Source organism: Capsella rubella, unplaced genomic scaffold (assembly GCF_000375325.1).
Source record: "Capsella rubella cultivar Monte Gargano unplaced genomic scaffold, Caprub1_0 scaffold_4, whole genome shotgun sequence".
Taxonomy (NCBI): domain Eukaryota; kingdom Viridiplantae; phylum Streptophyta; class Magnoliopsida; order Brassicales; family Brassicaceae; genus Capsella; species Capsella rubella.
In genome coordinates, this window is record NW_006238920.1 from 6707050 (window position 1) to 6730883 (window position 23834).

At 30.7% G+C, this 23834-nt stretch overlaps 4 protein-coding genes across 4 annotated transcripts; 1 reads left to right on the forward strand and 3 right to left on the reverse strand.

Moving 5' to 3' along the window:
• Positions 1–3151: 3151 nt before the first annotated feature.
• Positions 3152–4998, reverse strand: LOC17889430 (LOB domain-containing protein 11). Its single transcript, XM_006294872.2, has 2 exons — positions 4595–4998; positions 3152–3885 (listed from the first exon to the last, which is right to left on the reverse strand). The coding sequence occupies exons 1-2, from the start codon at positions 4892–4894 to the stop codon at positions 3490–3492; spliced, it is 696 nt and encodes a 231-aa protein (XP_006294934.1). The 5' UTR covers positions 4895–4998; the 3' UTR covers positions 3152–3489.
• Positions 4999–15997: 10999 nt separating this feature from the next.
• On the reverse strand, positions 15998–16546 carry LOC17888453 (agamous-like MADS-box protein AGL80). The gene has a single exon (XM_006296182.1). The coding sequence runs from the start codon at positions 16544–16546 to the stop codon at positions 15998–16000; it is 549 nt and encodes a 182-aa protein (XP_006296244.1).
• A 1107-nt stretch (positions 16547–17653) lies between these two features.
• LOC17889467 lies at positions 17654–18400 on the forward strand. The gene has a single exon (XM_006295909.1). It carries the CDS (start codon positions 17654–17656, stop codon positions 18398–18400), a length of 747 nt encoding a protein of 248 aa, XP_006295971.1.
• Positions 18401–20107: 1707 nt separating this feature from the next.
• LOC17888832 (dof zinc finger protein DOF2.1) lies at positions 20108–21809 on the reverse strand. Its single transcript, XM_006294675.2, has 2 exons — positions 21655–21809; positions 20108–21243 (listed from the first exon to the last, which is right to left on the reverse strand). Exons 1-2 carry the CDS (start codon positions 21667–21669, stop codon positions 20398–20400), a joined length of 861 nt encoding a protein of 286 aa, XP_006294737.1. The 5' UTR covers positions 21670–21809; the 3' UTR covers positions 20108–20397.
• Positions 21810–23834: the final 2025 nt, after the last annotated feature.

Genomic DNA, 23834 nt, shown 5'->3' on the forward strand with positions numbered 1-23834 from the left:
GGACAATAGATTAAGAAAGACAGATGAGTTTAGACTTTGTCGTGGTATGAGTTTAATTCGAGTAAGAACCGAATCTAATAAAGTTGTAAGAGCTTTCATACAAATAATTTGTGTGTTTAGTCTTGTTGGCGCGTCGTATTCACCATTCCATTTCTTGGTTCCACATGTTTTTAGTTTTCTTTAAACGAGTCTATCAATAGTCCAACATGCCACGGTTAACAATGTAACATATCGTCTAAAACTATACTTATCAATAGTCCAACATGCCACGGTTAACTAGTGGCGGAGCTAGGAAATCAGATCATGAGAGTCAAAAACAAATTATAATAATTAATTGTGTTATTAAAAAATTATAGAGGTCAATTGTGTTATATTACAAGGGTCAATTTTTTTTCCTAAAAATTTATCAAATTTGAAAAATTCACCAAGAGTCATACTTCTACCTTACCTCCGCCACTGCGGTTAACAATGTAACATATCGTCTAAAACTGTACTAATCAATAGTCCAACATGCCACGGTTAACAATGTAACATATCGTCTAAAACTGTACTAATCAATGCAAAAAATAATAATCAAGAAATAGGCATTGTTCAGCTACTTTACAAAGATTTAAATTCAAGACTTGAAGAGTTTCATTACGCATAATCATAGAGTATATAACACCAATGAATAAAGATATGTTGATATTAATGCCTAACATGCACAAATAGGCATAGTTCAAGCTACACTGATTTAGGACGACTGATATAACTTGAAATAACTAGTAGTACTACTGTATAAGTGAGAACAACATATGGAAAAAATATGATAGTGATCTACTGATATGCAAGATCAGTATAATAAAGTGGTTGGTCCACTAAGAATGCCACAGCATGCTAATATGCCTCTAATTAGTCATGTATAAGATTTAGATATTTTGTAGACTTTGGTTGGCAACGAAACCAAGAAAAGACGGCAATACTCAAATTATTATACGCAAAATCAAAATTAAAAAATAGAAATTAATTAATAAATTTATATTAACATTTTTGAAGTATTTTTTTGAAAGTAATATTTTATTTTATATTATTTACATAATTAAATTTTTGTTATTCGAATAAATAACCAATTTTTAAGGTAAATTGTGTAACACGGATCGTGTGATGAAACGAGTTATAAATTACATAATTATAATTATATATGTTTTTAGGGGTTGTAGTCAAACTTAGAAAATATTAATTTAAAATTAGACTTAAATAAAAGATATTATGCCAACATTATTTCATTGTTTTGAATATTATACTTATTTAGTAAAGTTGATCAAATTACGATTATATAAAAAAAATTATTATGAAATATTCTACGTGTTAAATTATAGAATTAACAAACAAAATACAGCACTACAATCTTATATACCAAACAAAATTTATATAAAAATACATTTAAAAATATCGTTTTGCGGTATACCGCGAATTAAAATCTAATAATAAGATTAAAATCTAGTGATAAGAAATCTCCGAAACTTGTGAAGTGACTTTACTCTTACATTGAATGGTAAATCTATGAAAATATATACCATTAAGAGATCGAATTTCGGTCCTTAATTTAAATAATAGAAATTTGGCTAATACACCGATTTGTTTAGGCTAAATGTTGAAAAGAAAAAGAAAATAGACATTAGCATTATGAGTAGGGAAGTTAGGAAATTACGAGAAACTGATAAAGAGGCTCTCTAACCGATCCAATTATGAAATTGCAAGGACTGAAGGGTAGGTACTTTGTTTTTTTTTTCCTTTCGGCTGCTTATGATAACAAAGGGACTAGGGAAAAAAAAAAAAAAGTAAAGCCAATTTGCGTAATCATTACAATTATATACCCTAATTGCCATCAAACCTAATTCATATAATATATACTACTGTATACAAAATTATCTTCATTTCTTCAATGCACCATATGCATATTAATTATAATTATCAATAAAAAGTATATACATAATTATGCATTCGTAGTAATTAACGTAAATGATTGGACAATATAATCTCTAGGAAACTTGGACGTACGTTCTTATACATGTGAGCTGATCATGACCAAACCACACACCATCCCTGTCCCAAGTGATTCGAACTAAAGGAGGAAAACACAATTACCGTACCGATCGTTACGAGCTCATGAGTCCCACCATCGTTTGGGTCATATGTTAGTAAATAATTTAAGTCATTTCGATCAACCAAAAAAAATAGATTAGTCATTTCGACTTCGTGCCGACAAATAACGAACTAACGATGCAGATAAGATTCTTTTGCTTGTAATGACGGTCACGTGGTTGCACATGATGTCGGTAAAAACTTGTATTAAAATAGTATTTTGGACCACACTATTGATTTTGTTCTTTGGTTGAATGTTTAATTAGACCATTCATAGGAATAGTAACGAGTCAACGTGGTCATACTGTGAGTTGTGTGACATATGTCGGTAAACACATTTTTTTTTTTGGGTTTATGTTAATTAACTTACTTCATAATAAACTGTTATAAGTTTTTCTCTATAGGTTAGGGGAATGTGTTATAATCGTACATCCCTATGTATAATATAATCTAATGGTCACAATTATAATCTAAAGAGAAAATTTTAGGAGACAATGTAACTTCTCAATAGGAACACAATGATTAAGGTCAATATTTCCAAATAATATTTACCCTTGAAAACACCATCATTAAAGTTGTTAGATTTTCTTTTTAACATCGAGGTTGTTAGTTAATTCCATCAGTAACCTTATTGACAATTTTAGATGTCGTCCACACATATATAACATGAGTGCGTATACGTAGATCATCAAACATATCTATAGATGTGGTCACATGTAGCAAAAACGCGTAATTGTGTAGTATAGTCACTACATGTCTACAGAGACGTGTCATGTCTTAGTTGTGTCCTTAGCGAATCGAGTTTTAATTTGCCTTTCACATTGTTATGTTTTCAAGAACCTGAAAATTTTATTTATAATCTTCACAAAATACAAAATAGGATGACACAACACGCGTCTGATATCCAACCAAGAGCTGTACCCACTCATGTGTGTTCTGATGAGTTACGTTGTTCCACGTACAAAACTTGTTGTAGTTGCATGTTGATTCGGAGCATTATCAAAAAGATTAACAATGACAAGCTTTCTCATTTATCAAACGAAATAACAAGTATACAAAACGGTGTAGACATTAAATATATAAAAATGCATCTCAATTATCTCCTTCTCATTAGCGTTAGGAGAAGATTCTTAGAATCTTAATCTTAATACAAACTCTTTTGTCTGATATCCCTACATAATGATACTACCACGTAACAATGTTTGACAAGTTTTGTAGTAGTTTTGTTACGTGCTTATACATGATTGGTTGACTTAGAACAAAAAAAAAAAGGCTCCGCATATATCATATCCTAGGTCTTTAATATGCATATGGAAGTAACCACTAAAGCGCTTTAAAGTGAGCTAATAATACCATAAGTTATGATCATGTCCAAAGAGGATCCCACCACGACATGGATGAATTATTGTTGTTGTTATTGTCCTCAAGGAATCCCAAATCATTGCTCTCTTCGTCGGGGCTACTTATGAACTCGTCGCCACTCTCAAACGAACTCTCAAAGGACATTTTGTGTTGTCCTTGCTCTTGTGCTGACAACTTTGTTTGCTCCATTTTATATACCAATTCTAGTAGACTTGATCTTTGGAGTTGCATGCCCACTAACTCTACTTGAGTCTTCGCAAGTTGTGCTTGTAGCTCACTTACTTGTCTTTGCAAATGGTAAATTGCACCCGCACATCCGTAAACCGGATCTCTCATCCTAGCTCCAGCTTCATAGACCATGCTATTAACCGCATCTGTTCTTTGTGATTCAGGAAGCTCCTATATACATAAACATCATTTATCACTAAAACGTTACTTTCTAGAAGAGGAAATAAAAGTCTTGGACATGGAACGTGGATTATTGAATATTTGACATGATTAAAATTTCATCTTTGACATTGTGAAATTGTTTTTTATTTTATTTGACCATGAAGAAAACTTACATGACTTTTTTTTTCAAATTATGGATGAAAAGGAATTGTTGAAATAGACTTTTTTTTTTCTTTTTCTTTTTAATATAACTTTAATTATAAATTTTCTTAATGAGGTTGCATGTAGTATAGCTTTGAGGAAAGGTTGTTATTGACCTTTCATTGCAATTGTAGGGTCTAGTTTTGGTCACATGACTTATGAAACCATTATTGTTCAACAACTAGACTTTTAACTTCCTTTTCACATTTTGGAAACCAGATTTCATCTTTGTAAATAAAAAGTATATACTATTTTTTAATACAAAACAACAAAGCCATCATTCTCTTTTGATCTTTTAAATTATTAGATACCATTATAAATCCTTTGTATAGTAAATTTTATTTTATTTATTACCCACTAGAGATATTGTCTTTGGTGTTAATATAATTTAGATATTAAATACTAAGCAAATGTGAAATATCTTGGTTCATGTACACACGTGCGTGTAACATATACATAGAAAACACACACGTGTAGCAGCAAGTAATTAAAGAAAGAAGATGAAAAAAATACATACCTGCAAGAACTTGATAATATTGCTAGCTCCAAAGACACGGTGAGCAATTGTGAACTTCATCGGATCCGTCGGAGGAAAATACGGAGCCAAAACGCATTTCTCGGCGCACCGCCGCCTCAAAATCTTGCAAGCCGCACAAGGGCTTAGAACAACCGGAGGTTGTGGCGGCTGCTGCGGCGAAGGAGGAGGAGGAGGTGAAGAAGTTGGAGAAGGGGAAGAAACAGGAGTGGTGGTTTCCGCCACGGCCACGGCTGAAGCAGTAGGTGTAGCAACCCCACCGTTAATCTCCATCTTAAGCATGATTATCTTAGGGACTTACTTGTTTTATATGCTTTTCTTTAGAGTCAATTAGTAAAGTTTATAAAATAAGGAAGGAGTTGATAAGGCAAAGTGTGTTTTGTAGAGTGAAGTGGTTTTATGGTAAGTAAAGGAAGATTGTGAATGTGGTATATATAGAGAGAGACACACACACAAGAGAATGACAAAGTGACGTTTGTAAAATGAGTTGTGACGTTATTATAATTTTCTTTATTTATATATGCCTTTACGGTGTTATTACTACTACTAAATTCGTTTTTATTTTATTTTTGTTTCAACGGTTGATTGACTTTGGCGGCTTGATTAATTATATTTCCACATTCGCACTTAGGCAAAGATTGTTATATTTAATTTCCAATTAATCCTTAAAGTAGTCTTTTGAAGAAGTAATCCGTTCCACGTTTTCACATCTCGCTTATATTTGTTTTCATATAAAATTCGGTGTAAAGAAGTTTTCTAAAACACCTTCTTATCTTTGATATTTAGTTATTTGATTAAATATCACGAAGGCAGTAACGAGTTTATTTGATTTTCTATGTGAAAGCCAATTTAGTATCAATGGAGATTTTTTTGGTTTGATATCATTCCCTTTGACTCATTTCTGCTATCAACCCATTTGTTGGAAGCAATAAATGAAGTATTCATAGAGGGAATGATACATGGAAACCAATTAAACAGTGATATGCAAGAATAGTTATTGAGGTCATATTATTTACTAAGCTTCACGGCTCATGGGGACTGCATTATTTCTTCGAACGAATCCACACGATCATTTCATACTTAAGAAATCACAAAAAGAATAATTGATATAAAAAGTAATAAATGAGTACCGACACTTGTATGAAATAAATAGCTAAAAAAAATATATGTTGCGTAATAGAGAAATAAAATGAACAAAAACGTGTTAAATCTCTAATTGATAAATTACTTAGAATCATTTATGAATTTAGTTTTTAACAAAAAAAACAAAAAATTATGAATTTAGAATGTTTCGTGTTGGTGTTTATATATTTTTCACATAGATTTACCAATTTGTAACTTATAAAAGTACGATTAAAAAATGTGTTTGACTCATTATATTTTAGTTTAGTTGGTTCGATTTGTTCTTATGATTTTGTATTTATTATTAAAAAATCCTAAATATGAATATTTTTAAGTGTTTATAAAATTACAAATCTATAAATTTGAGCAAAAATGACATATACAAAAGATTTTCCTTAGAAAAATGGCATTTTTTTTTTTTGTAAAATCCCAATTACTTATCTACATATAGAAAAACAAAACATTACAGGAAAAATATCACGGATGCCATATAATAGATGAATGACAAAGACAAAATGGTGAAATTCGTGTTTTAACTCATTTTTCCAATAGACAAAAAGAACTTCAATGTCATTTTCTGAAATGTTATCTATTGTTATCTCTTCAATTTTTATTTTATTTTATAAGAAAAATATGAGTTGCTTATTCTCTACAAAATCAATAAGTTACATAAGTTTCTATGAACAAGTTGTTGATCGAGTATCAACAACATTGTTCTCGCAATGGAAACATATTTGAGCGTCGCGTACACAACACCACTATCGTGAGACTACTCTTTTGGTTGCTGACATGCCTTGTGGTTGCTTAAACTGATGAGTGCCTTTACTTTCATTTTGGTGTTATTTTTCATAATTGATATTTATGCGATCCTTACATTAATCTTTTTACTCAAATATGTTAACCATACCAAGCTTTTTGATTCTATTAACCAACTTTTTTTTTTCAATTCGCCATCATCATTTTTTTTTTTTTGTATATTTTATTAATCCGAAAAAAATTATTTTCGACATAGGCTAGTGTTCTCGATTCAAAATAATCTTGGCTCGTTTGTGATTTTTAAAATTTTGTCCTATATTTTTTTGTTTCATTGGTTCCAAATCAAGTTTCTGTTTTTTTTTTGCTTTGTATTACCTCTAATTTTCCAACAAAAAAAAAAAGAGAAAAAAGTTCCCGAGTAATACAATGTTAGAAAATTAATGCAAAAAGCCAAATGGTTATTCTAGGTTGCCTAATATTGGTAATATATATGCCTCTTTTTCTTCTTCTATTCTTGAGTTTGTAGAACTGTGTAAGACTTTTCTCTTTGAAATAACGATTTCTATGAAATGGTATAGGAAGTATCCAAAAAAACTTTGGTCTTTATAAACCATTTCTTCTTTATAATTACTAGAAAAAAATTGACAGAACATTAAAACAATTTTGGCCGAAGCTGACCAAAAAAAAGAAAAAAGTAACTTTAACATAATTTTACAATATTATTGTCTTTATTTAGTATGAGAATTATCGACGTATCCCCACTAGTTTCAACGTTTTCTTTACGACATGACATATTTAATCGATGTATTTTGGAAAAATCTTCAGTTTAGTCTTAGCTTTAGAATATTTTTAACTAACTATGCGACTTTATAAAGTGTACGTGGCTACATTCTCTTTAATTATATAACAACTGGTTCATAAATGTTTTTCGCATGATCGAACAAGTACGAAACATTTCTATAAATTTTCGTGATTATGGATAACTCGTACCTTGATACTTAGCTCTTGATACTTAGCTCTTAATACACAATATTATTTGGATACTTGTATGAAAAATACAGCCATATATAATATACATCGTTTTCGACAGGCAAAAAATAGTTTAATTTCCACATATATAGGCTTCGACTTGTATGGACTGTCATTAATAAAAAAAAAAGAAATAAATGAAATTTTCCATGTCAACTATGGAAAAAAAAAAAACTAAAGTCTAGTGTAGTTGAAAAATTCGTTATGGAATTGGAAACCCATGAAACTAAATTGTTATTTCAATTCAATCATAGTTATCATTAATTATAACACTTTAAGTAATAAACGTACATGATTTTTCACAAGTTTTGAAAATTAGTCTGAAAGAAAAAAAAAACTTGCACGTCAAATTATGAAAGAAATTTTCACGTGGTGCACGTTACAACTCCCTGTCGTCCGAGAAGTATAAGAACGACACGTAGTCAGTGGTCGAGCTATCTCTTTATGAGTTATTGGGTGTGCGATATTTCATATTTCTATCTATCTATGCTGACACAATCAAAGAAGACAATGCTATCTTTCTACTTTCTCTCAACCATATCAATTTATTCAGCTTTTTTTTTTTATAAAAAAGATACTATTTGATTTTAAGTAGTTAGCTCGATCATATTATAGTAGAGAGACTAATAACTAAATTGGGGGACATAATTAGGATAAGTTTGGTGGAAATTGGTCAGCTCGTTGGACACATTAAGTAAGGAAAAATTGGTTTCTTTGATTTTTGAGGTACTAACGAAAGCTCTTCTTCGTTTTATTTCCCCTTTGTCTTAAAAGGTCTTTTGGTTGGCTTTTTTTTTTTCATTTCACAAAGCAAATAATTTACGTATCATATTCACTATAGTTGTTGTGGTAACATGGATCAAGAAAAAACAATCATCGGTATACAATGAACGAAATAAAAAATAAATAGTAATCGTAATAAATCATATTTCTTTTTTTGGATTGATATATTAACTTGTTTCAATAATCCATATGTTTTTGTTAAAAAGAATTTTCTAAGTTTTTATTTATTAGAAAGTAATTGTGAACCATTCTTGAATTGAACTTAAGTGGTAAAACCTCAGTTTAGATCACCATTCATTGTGTATATTTCTATCTTAAGTATAGATAGATATGTTAGTTTTATATCTTTGCAATTAATCTATATAACTTGCAAATAAAATCGATCACACTCATTAACTATACGTCAAAATGCATAATGTAGCACTTACTTAGCTATAGTGGAACTTTTGTAAACTTGCAACTTGTAAGTACATACAGATTAGATCTCATTAAGGTGTCACTTGTGTTGTGTATAATAAAAATTACTCAACTATACCGACTAATAATAGTGCTTAAAGGAAAATTAAGATAGTGCATAATCTAATTATTCTCCCATTAATACAATTATTTACTAATAATAATAAGACTAGATGTAGACGGGAGTAGGAATTTGTCAAACTACTACTTCTTTTAGCTTAAGGGAAAAAATATTCGAAGAACTGAAAAAAACTTATCTTAATTAGTGTATATATATAGCTTCATCCAATCAAAATGATGCCTCTTATAGTCGTATTTATTTAAAAAGTCCGAACACTTTCAAAGACAAACAAAGATATTAAGGAATACTCTTTTGGAATGTTAATTTTTTTTAATCATATTTTGAAAATCTCAATCCATATATTGAAAATGATGATTTACGCCTTGTAGTTTTTTTTTTTTTTCTGTGGACACAAAAGAGTTGTAAATCTTAACAATATAAAGGAATGTAAATTTTCATCTCAAAAACATGTATAGAACAGATAAATCATTAAGTAGAAAAAAAAAAGTTTCTTCTCTTTGCAGAATCCAAAACCAAAGTTGGCAGACAGATATATGTCCAACTTGAATTTGAAGTTAATGTGAAAATAGTTTATTGGCTTTTTGAAAAGCCACACAAAGATATCTTTATTTCACCAATTTTCTTAATTAGTTATACTTTCATAATTCTATGATGAATATATCTATATATAAAAATAAGATGACAATTTTGTCAAATTACAGATTAAGGTGGCAGTAGCTAATTAGATGTGATATATTCCATAGTCTCCATCTGCACCCACTATATATTACCACCCATATGCTAAAAAAATAATAATTTTCCACACACCAAAGAATAATATTCCCAAATTATACAAAACTTACGCGTGTGTAAGTGTATATATGTATGTGTATCTCTGTCACTCTGTGTTGTCCCTCACAATGTATCTTCTAATGCGCGTGGACCTTTGCGATACTTCCAAATTCCAAAGGAGAAAACACTGTTACATTTTTTAATACGTGTGTTTTATATGTAAGATAATAATAGTGTATAATGCATGTTGGAATTATCTGAGAGTTGTATATGTATATATATATATATGTTTTTGCCTCAGTGAAGTCTCATTGTTGACAAATAAAAACAAAAGAGAATGAAGTCCCACTAAATTTTTTAATTGAATATATTCTAATTCTATAGGCTGTATATCATAGTTCTTCTAACTCCTAATAGTTTAGCTAGCACATATATGTTTGAGATTTCATAATGTTTAGGTTAGACTACAAACACTATTATGTATACATATTTTGACCCAAAAAAGAATATCTTATATGCTATATATAGTGGTGTTTCATTTGGTTTACGTATATATATATATATATATATATATGTCTTACTTCAAAACTTTTATAATTTATGTTAGTAAACTTATATTCTTGAGCTATCTTTTGAGTATAAATTAGCTCCAAACGTTATCATATGAAACCATATGATTTTAATGTCTAATTCCATAAATTTTACACTTTATATGCCAATCTTGAACACAGTGATGCGTTCGAATATATATCTTCCATTGAGATTCTGATCATTTGTAAGATAATATATAAGTATATGGCAATATATCAACTCTTTAGCTAGCTAGGTTTTAGGGTTCTTAATTACTATAATGAGGAATATATTTTCAAACAATGAGACTTATAAATGCTTTTGTAATAATTACCACGATCTTGTAGTTGTTAGCGATATTAAAGATAATAGGAAGAAGAATATTTGTACGAAGTGTAAACACAACGTATGTTTATCAAACTCCCGACAGAAAAATTCTTATTTCGAATATCAAATATAATATGGCATTATGGTTATTGGCAAATTTTCCCACGCATGTGGGGTATATTTCTTTATATTTACTAATTTTTTGGATCTATTTTTTTTTTTTTATAGAACCGAAAAGCCAAAAAGATGAATTAGTTAAGTAATTAATTTATATATGCTGATGGTCGAATTCTTGACTTTAAAGACTCTCTTTATATATGATCAACTAGTATATAATATATGATCAACTAGTATATTGTATGAGACTTTGAGTTATCCATAACGAATAATATAACGTACATTTTGTGTTGTTGTGTATATAATTTTCATTATGGACATCATGCTGTTTAAATATTCATATTACATCACACATACGTATAGTTCGTTTCTGTAATTAGATTTGTATAGTCAAAATATAATATTATAACTTTTCACCATTCAATATATATACTGAATGGTGAAAAGTTATATTGTATTTTATACATACATGCCGCATCTAATTATGACAGTGAATTGCACGTAAGTTTAATTGAGATGTACTAAAGCCTAGTAATTAGATTTAACAAAAAAATAATGCGATCAAAGAGGTATGAGTATTTTGGCTATGTTTTGGTTGGTTCAAATATTTTGGGTTGTTTTAGTAATTAGAAGAATTCATTCGGATATTATAGCAATTAAGTTTTTGGATTCGCTTTCGACAATTTTTAAGTTCAAATAATTCAAATAATTGATAGAAAAACCAATCAAGAACCAAATATTTATAGATAAGACTAATTTAATATACCTGAATTACTCGATAATATCTAAAATACCAAAAATCAATACTAAATTATTCATTATTTTGTAATCGAATTTACCCGGTAATTAATACCAAAAATATTAAAAACAAAATCTATAACATTTGTTTATTTTTTTTCTTCGAATATATACAAACTGATCCGAAATTATATAATAAAATAATTGATTGTTTAAATAGATAACAATAATGGTTTAATGCGTTGGTCAAAGATTGTGTTTCTCGCCCATGCACACTTATATTTGCAAAGACAACAACAGCGTGATTGAGAGATACGGCTTCGGTACGTTCAAACTGGTGTCTTTGATCGCTCAATAAATGCTGCAAGATAGGTGAATCAGAAAAGCTCATCATAATGAAAAAATTTAATTATAAATCAGATTTGTTTTCTGGTCAAAGTTTCATCCTCTCAAGAATTGATTATATGAGTTATGTGTTTCCCTTTTAGAAAGGCAAAAACTTGGAGTGTGCCAAGTATGCATCAAGAGGAGGACTATATTGACTACCATTTAATAAGCATTATATGATTACAAATTTACAATGGATCCTTAGCCCCGATATTACTTCGTTATGTCCTAATTTACCAAATTATAATTCATAATGTAGCCTGAGTTTATATATGGAGTATATTCAATATTTGATTGATTCACTAGACATTCATACGATCAGTATCCATACTACATGTCAAGGTTACAAAGCGTGTATAGTTTTAGTTGTTATTCTAAATTTCATTTTATCATTCAGTGCAAGTTTTGAAACTAGCATGCACGCGGGTGAAATTTTGAAAACCCCCACGTATACTAGAGACTTAGGGTCCGAATGATAAACAACGGATTGAGCTGTACCGGATAAGCGATTTGATAGTGCGGTACGGTTCAACTGCGCTATAAACGGAATACAAGTATTTGGGGGACAAGTGTGTTTAATACAAGATATGCGGTACAAAATAATGTTTGATTGATGAAAAAATATTTGGTGCGGATTTCATAATATTTTATCAATAAATAGTATAATTATATATTATTTATTTATTTTGTATTAATAATTAATAATATTATATATTTATGAACCTTAAAATATCCAAATAGTTCAAATATTTGAATGGTAAAAATTACAACAAGCGGTTTAAAAGTACCCCTATCAATATTCAAATAGTTAAAATATTATACATTTTAGTAAATGAGAAATTTTGGGAACTACCATTTTTAAAAATGCGTTTTATCTAGAGAATTTTGAGAAATACCTCTTTTGGTATGCCCTTTTCAAAAATCTCTCTTTATCTATCCATTTTCAAAAATACCCCTGTTTAAATGTTAAAAATTGTAAAGTTTTATATAGTTTAAAAGGTACTTCTATAACTACTAATGAGAGATTCAATACAAATATTTTAAAATGTTGGAAATGGTTTTAAATCGTTTTTATAAATTTTTAAAGGTTTTTAAAAGGGTTCATAAGGTTTTTATAAGTTATTTTTACGTTATTTATGAAAGATATATAAAATCTTATACACATACAAAGGTAATTTGTGTATATATTTATAAGGTTACACACATATTTGGATAAATTTCAACATTTTTAGTGGTTTTTTGATAAAGTTTGAAAATGGGGTATTTTTTTTAAAAAGTATATGAAAATGATATTTTGAAATCACCTAATCTATCTATGTTCAAAAGTACACCTTTTATAATAACTACTATTGAGATACTGAATTCAAAAATTTATAATGTTTTAAAAGGGTTAGTAATAAAATGTTTTCATATATTATTTATGAAACGTAACCAATATTACTTTGAAATCTTATTAAATTTGTACTAAAATAATTAGAATGTGAGAATGAAAATATTAAAAAAATGAAAATTACTTTTGTAGAGTTCATAATAAAATAAAAAGTTATAAATGTTCAATATACAAACATATATTTTTATTTATTTTATAATAATAAATGATAATAAAAACGCAAATGAACTGAAATAATATTGATTATATATGTGGTGCGGTTTTCAAAAGAGTGTGAGGACCTGGGTTCGAGGAACGCCAGGCGCACCAATAACCTACCTGGTGGGCCTGAGAGCTGCGGGCTAGAGGACTGTGCAGATTGAGCCCACAAGAAAAAGATTAGGGTCGATGCGCTGCAAGCTGTAAGGTTGCCATGTGGCGGAGTGTGCCACATGGCAAAGGGTCCCACGGGGTAAGGTGTTACACGTCGTGTTGGGTAATAGGAGAGCATGTTTCTTCCTTGGTTGCTCTATTTTCGTGACTGTTCATCTTTTGCAAAGAGCTGAGTGCAGGACCAAGGCTTATCTAAGCAATTTTAATGCATGTTTTGATGATTTCTATGATTATTGACTGATTTCCTTGTTCGTATGCTTGCTTTCTATGATATGATGTCTCTGGACGAGCCTTATGGAGTGTCTTTTCGGCCATGGAGTTGAAAGGGAAGGAGATTCATCGATGAGAAGCGACTGAAGCGATATTAGGGCTTCGGTGTCGATTGACACCAAGGGTGGGTGTCGATCAACACCAACTCTCTTTCTCGCGAGGATGGTCGCGAGTGTCGATCGACATCAGTGGTGGATGTCGATCGACACCGCTCGTTAGTTTGAGTTTTCTGTTGTTGTTTCATTGATTATTTGATGTTTGTGACTGGTTATTGTCTGAATATGTTTTAATGATGCTTGTGTGTATAGCCAGTAGTTGGGTTAAGTGCCTCACTAAGTATTTTTGGAAATACTTATGCATCTCTTTCTGTAACGCAGGTAAATGAAAAGTTTGACCGTGAAATCAAGGCGTGGAGAGCGGAATTATCTAGGGGCTCGCTGGTTGTGTCTTGATTTTATGTTATTGCATTGTTAGGTTGTTAGTTCTGGAATCTAGAAATATGTTAGGATGCTTTTCTATTTCCGGATAATGACTGGTTTGAATATTGTTGGAATGCTAGTGTATTGCAATTGAATTACTTAGATTGTTTGGTTAAGTCTTTCGCTAATCGTTGCTGGTTATTATTTTATGGATGTTTAAATTGGAATTGCTGGTTAAACGGTTAAAATTAGAATTGATTTAAATTGATTAGGCCCGGTTTAACTGATTTAGATTGTTTAAATTGATTTAGACTACTTTAGCTGGTTTAGATTAATTGGGTTAATACACTTTGCATGATAAAAAAAAACAAAACTGGCCGGGTCTTTTCAAGGATCCTTGAATCCTATATTAAATCTCTAGTTAAAAACATTATCAATTCATGTTTTGAAATTGAAGTAAATTACATCAATCAACAGAAAATAGGTAAAACAATCTGATATGGTGATTGTAGCGTCGATAAACAAGTTTTTGTAACCTCTTGGACGTAGATGTATATGGGACCCACTAAGAAAAGTGACGGTCAAGGCGTTATAGTTGTTCAACTATCGTCATTCTAAATTGCAAAATATAAAAGAGAGAATTTTGGCATCTTCAAATAAATATTTGTCATCTATAATCAGTACTTGTTGTTTAAGTAACTATTTCCGTAAAGAATGTCGTCCAAATGTGTTTTTTCCCGAAGAATATGATGTTGAATAAGCGGTTTTGACATAAGAGATACATATGAAATAATGTAGATGATGAGTTTCATGGTACTCAAAAACAACTAATAGTACTTGTAAATCTTTTTAAAAGCCTTTTAAAAAACCTTGTAAATTTTTCAATTCTGAGAACAGTGCTCACGCAAAAAAAAATTGGCGGGAAAAAATGTTGTCAGACAATTTTTTGGCGGGAAAATTTGTTTGATGGAAATTTTTTTGCGAAAAAAATTTTCGCGGAAATGTTTTAGCGAGAAATTTTTTATCGGAAATGTTTTGTAGGGAAAAATTTTAGCGGGAGTAATTTAATTTTTTATTTTGCTGACTTAATTAATTTTCAAGTAGATGTAAAATTGTCATTAAAAATTAAGAGAGAGTAAAAAGGAAAATGATCCAAAAATGATATTTTTGCTAAAAGGTATCATGGAAAGGGCATTAGTAAAATTTCTCAAAATAAATTACGTTTTGACTTTTGTACTTTGCTTTAAAAAAAAAAAAACTAAACAGAGTAGATATTTTATTTATAAAACCAAAAGCAATCATTATGTTTTTAACATAATTATAATTATTGAAAATATAAAAATTTAAATTATTTCCTCTTTTAGAAAAAAATATTCATAAAATTAAACATAATAAGATTTAGTTGCACATGACATGGTTTGTTACGTAGTTTTATTAAATTTTAAGTTAATTGATATATCAAGAAAGGGTATATTTGTAACTTTAATCTTTTATTCCTAAAACAAAAGAAACAAAAATATAAAAATTAAGAGAAATTTTAAATTCCATAATTGCTAAAATAGAAAAAGAAACACAATAAAAAATATAAACCACACAAAACTTAGAATATAATACCAATCAAAGTTTTTATATGATAGTTTTATGAATTCGACATACAAAATGACAAAAAAATGAAAAGAAAAAAACATTTTCAAAATAACAAAGAATGTTATTTGTTATTTTAATTCCAAATTTCGATTTTTTTTATTTTCATTCCAAATTTTGAGTTTTTTATTTTCACAATAGGTTTTGTCGCCTTATACAATCGCATCGTTGGTGATGATCATCAATTGCTCGTCTGGCACCTCAAATAGAAGAACTGGTGGATCACGAAGAGGGGCAAACTCCATGAAATCTAGCTCTAGCCTACCAAGTATGATTTTATCTTTTGAGAAAGCTAGTAATTGATAGATCTCACTCAAGTTCAGATCACTGATTCTACGACCATGATGTAGTTGTATCATCAACTGTTCAGTGACATATTCCTTATTCTTCTGCTGACTCTTCATCAAATTTTTATGAATCGTCTTTATCTTCTCCTTCAAATATGATTTGAGACATGTCTGTTTCTTCTTCTGCTCGAGCAGCGGCTTTGCAAAGAAATTTTTTAAGAGGCCACGAACCGTCTTAACACATGGCCACACCACTGGTTCAGCTTCGTAAGGGCTGAAAATGATCAAACAAGCCCATATATCACACAATATGGTTAACTCTTTTACCTGTTTTAGTAGCCCTTCGCTCTTTCTCTTAAATATCATTGCTCTTGCCTTGTTATTTTCTACCCATGCAAGTTTTACCTTTGCCATGGTCACTTTTTGATTTAATATCTCTTTCAGAATATGATTGTTGTTGGATTTGTTATAAAAATGCGCATGGGAATTCATTTAAATAGAGCTTGGATAAAAGCGATAAGATCTTAAAAAATTATACTAGTCAAAGTGGATGCTTCTTAAATATGTAAAGTTAATTCCTATTTATTAAATTCAATGAAAAAATTGTTTCTTAATAGTAAATATAATAATTGAACATTGAATATAACAGAAAAAAAACAAATTTGATATTTCATAAATTGAATCAATTGCTTTTAATCCAAATTTGACTATTGAAAGATAGTAATTAAAGATAAAATAGTTATAATTTTCTAACAGGAAATATGATATAGAGAATTTTGAAAATCGGCAAAAAGCTCCTAGGCGATATTATCGAAGCATCACTCCGACTTCCCACCTCCGGCGCCGGTGGAGCTGTAGCTCGCCGGCGTCCGGATAAACTTCCTCTACTCCGTTTTCTCTGCAGCTTTCTTAGTCCTCTCTGTAATCTTTTAGCTCTTTTAACCCTTTTTTTGCTCTTGTTAATTTTTTCCACTTTTCCCCGAACCCTTTTTACAAACCTTTCCATGTCGAAATCTAGATGTAGTCCATGCTTTCATCTCCCAGTCGGTTCTACGCTTCCCGCCGCCTGTGTCTTCCACACACTCCTTTTAAAGTCAACTTTTGCATCTCACGTCGCCTATCAAAGGGAGAACGCTTCCCCCACCAAGTGCTCAACTTGGCTGCGGCAGGCCCGGAGCTCTGCGTTGACGCCCGGAAGCAACCGAGCGTCCATCTTTTATGACAGATCTGATAGCAAGTGTACTGGAAAAGCTCACCTCCGGTCTGCCGCCGCCGTCGGTGATGAAGAGAGGCAACAACGTCCTTAACCTAATGCTGTTCTTTGTAGCCTATTATGGGCCGAGCCCAAACAAAGTCTGCCCCCCTTTCAGCCCATTTGAAAACCTATCAAAGCCCATGAAGACTGTATTCCAAACTCTTCTAAGGCCCAGGTCTGTTTCCTCTTTTATTTTGGCAAATTCACGTTTAATGAAGTCAATATTGTCTAAGGTTGGTAGAAGACGCTTTCCTATCACGGTAACGATGAATTTAAGTTGGATTCACCATTATCTTTCACGAATCCTGGTTGATAGAGATGTCTGTGGGGTTCTCATTACTTTACCAAAAGCCCCCTTTCCTAATTTTTGCCAAGTTCTCAAGAGTTGTAAGAAGAACGGCATTATGATCCCGGCTCTATGGAGCGGTGATTACCGAAGCTTCATCAACTTTCTATACCCGCTTTCGCTGAATACCGAGCTCAATCATGTGAATTTCAATGGTTTCAAAGATATTTTCCAAACCTCTAAAAGCAGGACGAAGAACGGCATTATGATCCCTCTTTCCATAGAAAAGGGGTTACCGAAGCTTCTCCAAGCTTTTATGTTCGCCTCTATGTTCTCAGAACTCAGTCGAGGGTTAATCTTCCGGGTGTATAATGTAAATCGAGAATATCTTCAGGAAGAACCCAAGCCTTTTTCCCATGCTTTAAAGCAAACCTCTCCTGGAATGTCTCCGCCTTCCTCTATGGTGGAGCGTTTTATTGAAAGCTCCAATGCGCTATTCGTACGAGCTGTTTGTGACCACGAGTTGGTCTTGGATATCCTGAAGTTTGTCTTCAATGTGGAATTCATCATGGTCTTGATTAGAGTTATTCATTTGGTTGCAAGCTTTTCAAACTTTTGGAGCTTTCCCTCGGATAAATCTTTAAGCCTTTATCTTTATCTCTTTGTTTATGTCTTTTGTATTTCATCAGCTCATGCTTTGTATGAACTCCCCTCTGCTGAGGTTTAAGTGAATGCAATCTTTGTTTGCCCAAAAAAAAAAGATAAAATAGTTATAATATATTTTGAAAATCAATATAGTTTAATATATGTTATATTTGAGCCAAAAGAAAGTAGTCGTGGAAAGACAATGAATTCATAGTAGATAATCGCGAAAGAATTGTAGTCAAACGTGTTTAAAATAAATTACTAAAATTTGAAAAGATAATAATGCACATGAATAAATTAAACTCTTTGAAAATTCATTTGTTCATTTATTCTGACAGTTTTTAATACTCAAAATTTGATACTATGCAAATACCAATAATCATTTCAAATACTAAATTAATATAATTTTTTTTAAAAACTACCTATGTGAAAAATAGAATAACAAAAATGATAGAAATAAAAAACCAACAAAACAAACATTGCCAAAAAAATTAAAAGATCAAAATCTGTAAAAAAATTTATAAACTTTATACGTTTAGCGCGGATCAACAACTAGTAATTAATAAATTAAGAATTGAAAAAAAAAGTAATTTGAGATTTTAAAATTTCAACATTGTGGACCTCGTGTATGAAATACTGGGCTTTATTAAATTACGTTAGTGGATCAACACTTGTTTTGGGCATTTATCTATGAAGTCAAAAAAGAAAATATTGAAAATAAAACAAAAAACTATTAACGGAACAAATTTAACAAATCGTTTTCTAGACCAAGCCTTTTTCTCGATGTTAGCCAACCAAACATATTTAACCTTGTTAACAAATCTTTAAAGTTTAAACATCCATTAAAGTGAAATAACAATTTATAAATCTCAAAGTCTCGTGATTCTCTGAAACAAAAAAAAAAAAAAAACACAATTGTCCACAATAATTAACATTTCGAATTGTTTGTATTGTTGCTAATGGTATCATAAACTACTTTATAATTCGGTTGTGCTATACATGTTTAATGTTTGTACTATATACCAACGTAACGTAACTCATGTTATATCATATCCAAACATATTTTTAAAATTTGTTTGACAAAACTCGAATTTGGCCACTAAAATTTTACGAAAACAAAACATACGGCTCCATGCCTCGTACCAATTTTGACTCTTTTGTCGGTAGGCAACAACCCTATAAATCCAAAAATTTCCATCATATTACCTAATTTCAAACTCAGAAATTATAATACTACTACAACAGTTACATTTTGTATTCTTTAAAAATTAGAAGACCCTACAGAGAATGTGATATATAAATTTCAAACTAGGAAAATGTTATTTACTACATCTATGTAGACTTGTTAAATTTTAGTGCCATAGGTAGTCACGCTCAAATCTCTGTGTTAGATTTGATTCTGTTCAAGAGATTTTTTTAAGAAAACATTATAAAAAAAAAAAATCCTCCAATATGGCCGTATCATCAGCCAATTATATTCAAATCAATTAACAATAAATTATTGAAGTATTTTGCCGATATAGTATAGTAGTGTCCAAATATCTACCTGGAAAATATGAAGCAATCATGACAGAATATCTCGAAACTCACCACTCACACATTTCAAAACCCAATGTCTTTATTTTCTTTTGCTTCCTGACAAGAGCCAGTGGAATGTTTTATGGACAACATGTTATAACCTAATCGACAATAATTTTCAGTACGAACTACATGCCAAATTGATATATGTCCCAACCCTAATTCATATATCAAGGGTTGATATGATATGGTAACAAAGAAAACGCATAAGGAGAACAAGAGAATATCTATTACATGGTAACAAATAATTAACCAACCCATCCACCATTAGATTACAAATTAAAACACCAAAGAAGTTTTGAAAAGAAGAGAAATGTCTTAGGTCTTTTGTCTCAACCAAGAAAATTGGGAAACTAAAAAAAAGATAGAAACCCTAGAAATTATAAAGAAAAAAACCAAACATCCCCCATATTAGTGAAAGTGGTATACAAACATGTGATGACATAAACTTTAATATAGAGTAATATTATTATTATTATTTTATTTAGTAACGATCTTATCTTAGACCAAAGGAGTGTTGAGTAAACCATTACTATTCCAAGATGAAGCCAACCCATTCCAGCTTTCCCTTCCGGGATCAATCTCCGGTACAACTCCGGCGGAATCTCCGGTCATCTGCCATGGGAATCCCCATAAGACCTTGCTAGGATTCTCTGAGATATTGTTAACATTCTCTTGCTTTCTCTCGTTTCCTTCCAATGAAATCCCCAATGTAGAAGCCATCTTGATATCACTTTGATGGTTGTTGTTACCATTTCCGGACATAAACCCATAACACAAGCTGTTGTTAAAATGACCGTTTTGTCCTCCAAAGATTACATCATTCCCTGAGTTTCCATAAATAGAAAGATCACCTCCAAAACCAAAAGAAGTAGTAGTACTAGCCTGAGAGGATGAATGATGCTTTTGAAGAGAAGCGAAAGCGAGGTTGAGATCAATGGAGTCGTAACCAAAAGATGATGGTGCCATTCCCGTGATCAAAGGGTTCTGATGAAGAGGATCATTATGGAAATTAATAGACTTGTTATTATTGTTGTTCTTGGAGAAAGATGAGGATCGTTTGTTTCTACGGCAGCCACCACCGACGGGGACGTTACGGAGAGTACCACCTTTAGTCCAATATCTCCGACAAGATTTGCAGAAGTAACGAGGTTGAGAGAGACTATAGTTGTTGTAGTAACAAAACTTTGTGTTTGGAGATTCACATCTTGGACAGTTTTGAGCTTCACCTCCTAATTCTCCTCTTGACCCTTTCTTCTTCATCTCTTCTTCCATTTTCTTGATGTTGTTATTGCTTCCTTTTGTTGAGCTTACCAAAATGGTTTCCAAAGTCTCGTTTGAGATTTCCTAACACATCCAAAAAAAAAAGTTTCATTAAATTATGCTGACGAATGTGAAATCATGATGGTTTACTTTATATAACGGATTAGTCGTACGTGGCGACGATTCTTTTTACCGACAACAATTCTTTGTATAAATCATCTTGTCTATAAGAATCAACAAGAAGACATTTTTATTTAATGGGTTTTGAGATAAGCTTAGGGTAATCAAGTTAATACATCATTAAATTAGTAAATGACATAGTTTTTGATGAATCTTTATGTTTCTTATTACCAAAATTTTTAAAAATTCCCAAAGATTTTAAGTTTTTTTTTTTCTTACTTCGATACATGGAAGAACTAAGAGAGATCAAAATTGTAAAAAAAAAAAATCAAAACAAAACAGAAGTGTTTTACAAATTATAGAACAATGAATTACCTGTTGAGGATCCATCCATGCAACAAAGGATAAAAGCAACGATTACTTAGTTCTATAGTAGTAATTAGCAACTATGGTTGGTGTTTTTGCTCAAACTCCAAAGAACAAAGGAACCAGAGGAGAAAAGAAAGAGAGATTTAGGGGGTTTTGGAGAAAAGTGGTGAGCAAGATATGAATAGAGGAGAAGAGCACGATTCTTAATATATAAAGCAAAAAATAGATAAAGTGTGTCCTTTAAAATATATGTTTCTTTTTCATAAATCAAATTGATTATTATTTTACTTCTTTTCTTTTGTAGCTACTTGTTCTTGTTTTTTATTATTGATACTGTTCACATGTAAGTGTTTTGCAAAAGTCTTTCAACAATATACGTTGATAAATCTTTCTTTTTGAGGTGAAAAGTGCAAACTTAGAATTTGAACTTTGTTACATCTTATAAATAGAATTACATAAAGAGGAGTCTTCTTATTTTTTTTTTTTCTAAGATGTTAATTAGAAACTTAGAAAAGAAAACTCCTATTATGTCTAGTTTATGTAATTCTATTTATAAAACCCCCAAAAAAAAAAAGAGAAGTAGTAGAAACTAGAAAAGAAAAAAAGAAAAAAAGGACGTAGACAATAGTGATGGTACAAAACTACAAATATCTGAAAAGAATATTAATCGAATGGATTGAAGTCTCAAGACTAAATGACAAAAGAAAATATCATATATATGAGAACCAAAAAGCAACATTCAACTAGGGGAAAAAAATCATACAAGATAGTTGTTAATCGAACATTCTTTTCCTTCAAATTTCACACAATTTAAACATCGAGGAATATCAATTTAAACCGAATTTGATATAGATACGCGAATTCGCAACCTTTCTAAGTAAAATTCATACAAAATAATTTAATTGAACATTCTTTTGCTTCTAAAACTTAACACAAGATAGCCAATCTAATTTAAAATGAAAAATGAATGGTGTTGATTAATAAAACTAAAGTTATATATATTTGGGTGGATCGTACGTACACATACGTATATAATGTACACACACACACAAGTCAAGAAGACCGAATCTGGCGTGGGTTCAACTATATATACATGTGGACCCTGCCACACCAATAGCCACCATCACCATCAACCAACCCCAAGTACTCCAAACCCCATTCTCATTTCAAATTCCACACCATTACGCGTCATGTTTGTCTAAATGTTTATACATTTATTCTCTATACGCGTACGAAAATGTACAAGGAAGGAAACTACACCAAACCATTGCTAGTAAAGACAACATTATTGGGGATATATTAGGGGACTAAAATACCTCGATTTTTGCAAAGAAAATATATAAGACACTTTTTTTGCAAAAATCGAGGTATCTTAGTTGGTCTAAAAATGTCCAATAAGATACTCCCAATAATGTTGGTATAAAAACGCTTAACATATTAAAATACGAAAAGAAACATATATACAAATTGTCTTACGAAAATAAAGTGGTATAGCTTAGTGGTAATATAAAGAAATTGGTTATTTGAAAACATTTTATGGAGTGGTTTTTATTTTAGAATATTTTACATTTGATTTTGGGTGATTAGTTAGCAAGATTTTATGTATGGATCGACGGAAGCTTTGAAATTTCTAGATTTGCTATTAATACAAATGTCTATCAAAGGTAAAAGGAATCGGATGCGGCGTGGCTGTTCAAATTATACGGTCCTCGTTGGTGGTCAATTAGATAGAGGACACACAACACTGAGGATGTTGATTGATTCATTCTTTTTTGTAATCTTGTTTTATGTCTTTTTCTTTTATTTTTGCTGTTATAGTTTATCTAACGTCATATATACAAACAATTAGTGCATGTATATGGTATAACGTAACATGACTTAGTGGTCTCGTTATTTATGATCTTTTGTTTTCTTAGAAGTACTCCACCATAAAAATACATTGATTCTTATATGTTTCATCATTTACTAAGGTCTCATTTGATTTAGTTTATGTTTGAGCTCCGTAAATTTTTGTTCTATCAATGATTGAATGAATATATTGTGCTCTATGATCACGTAGTGCTAAAAAAAATTGTTAATTGGATAAACTAGAGACGAGTGAAGTTTAGGTTTGTAATAATATAAAGATGTTTCTCTTTTTAGAGATAGACAACTAGTTGATCTAAACACATTGGATTAGTGGCTTG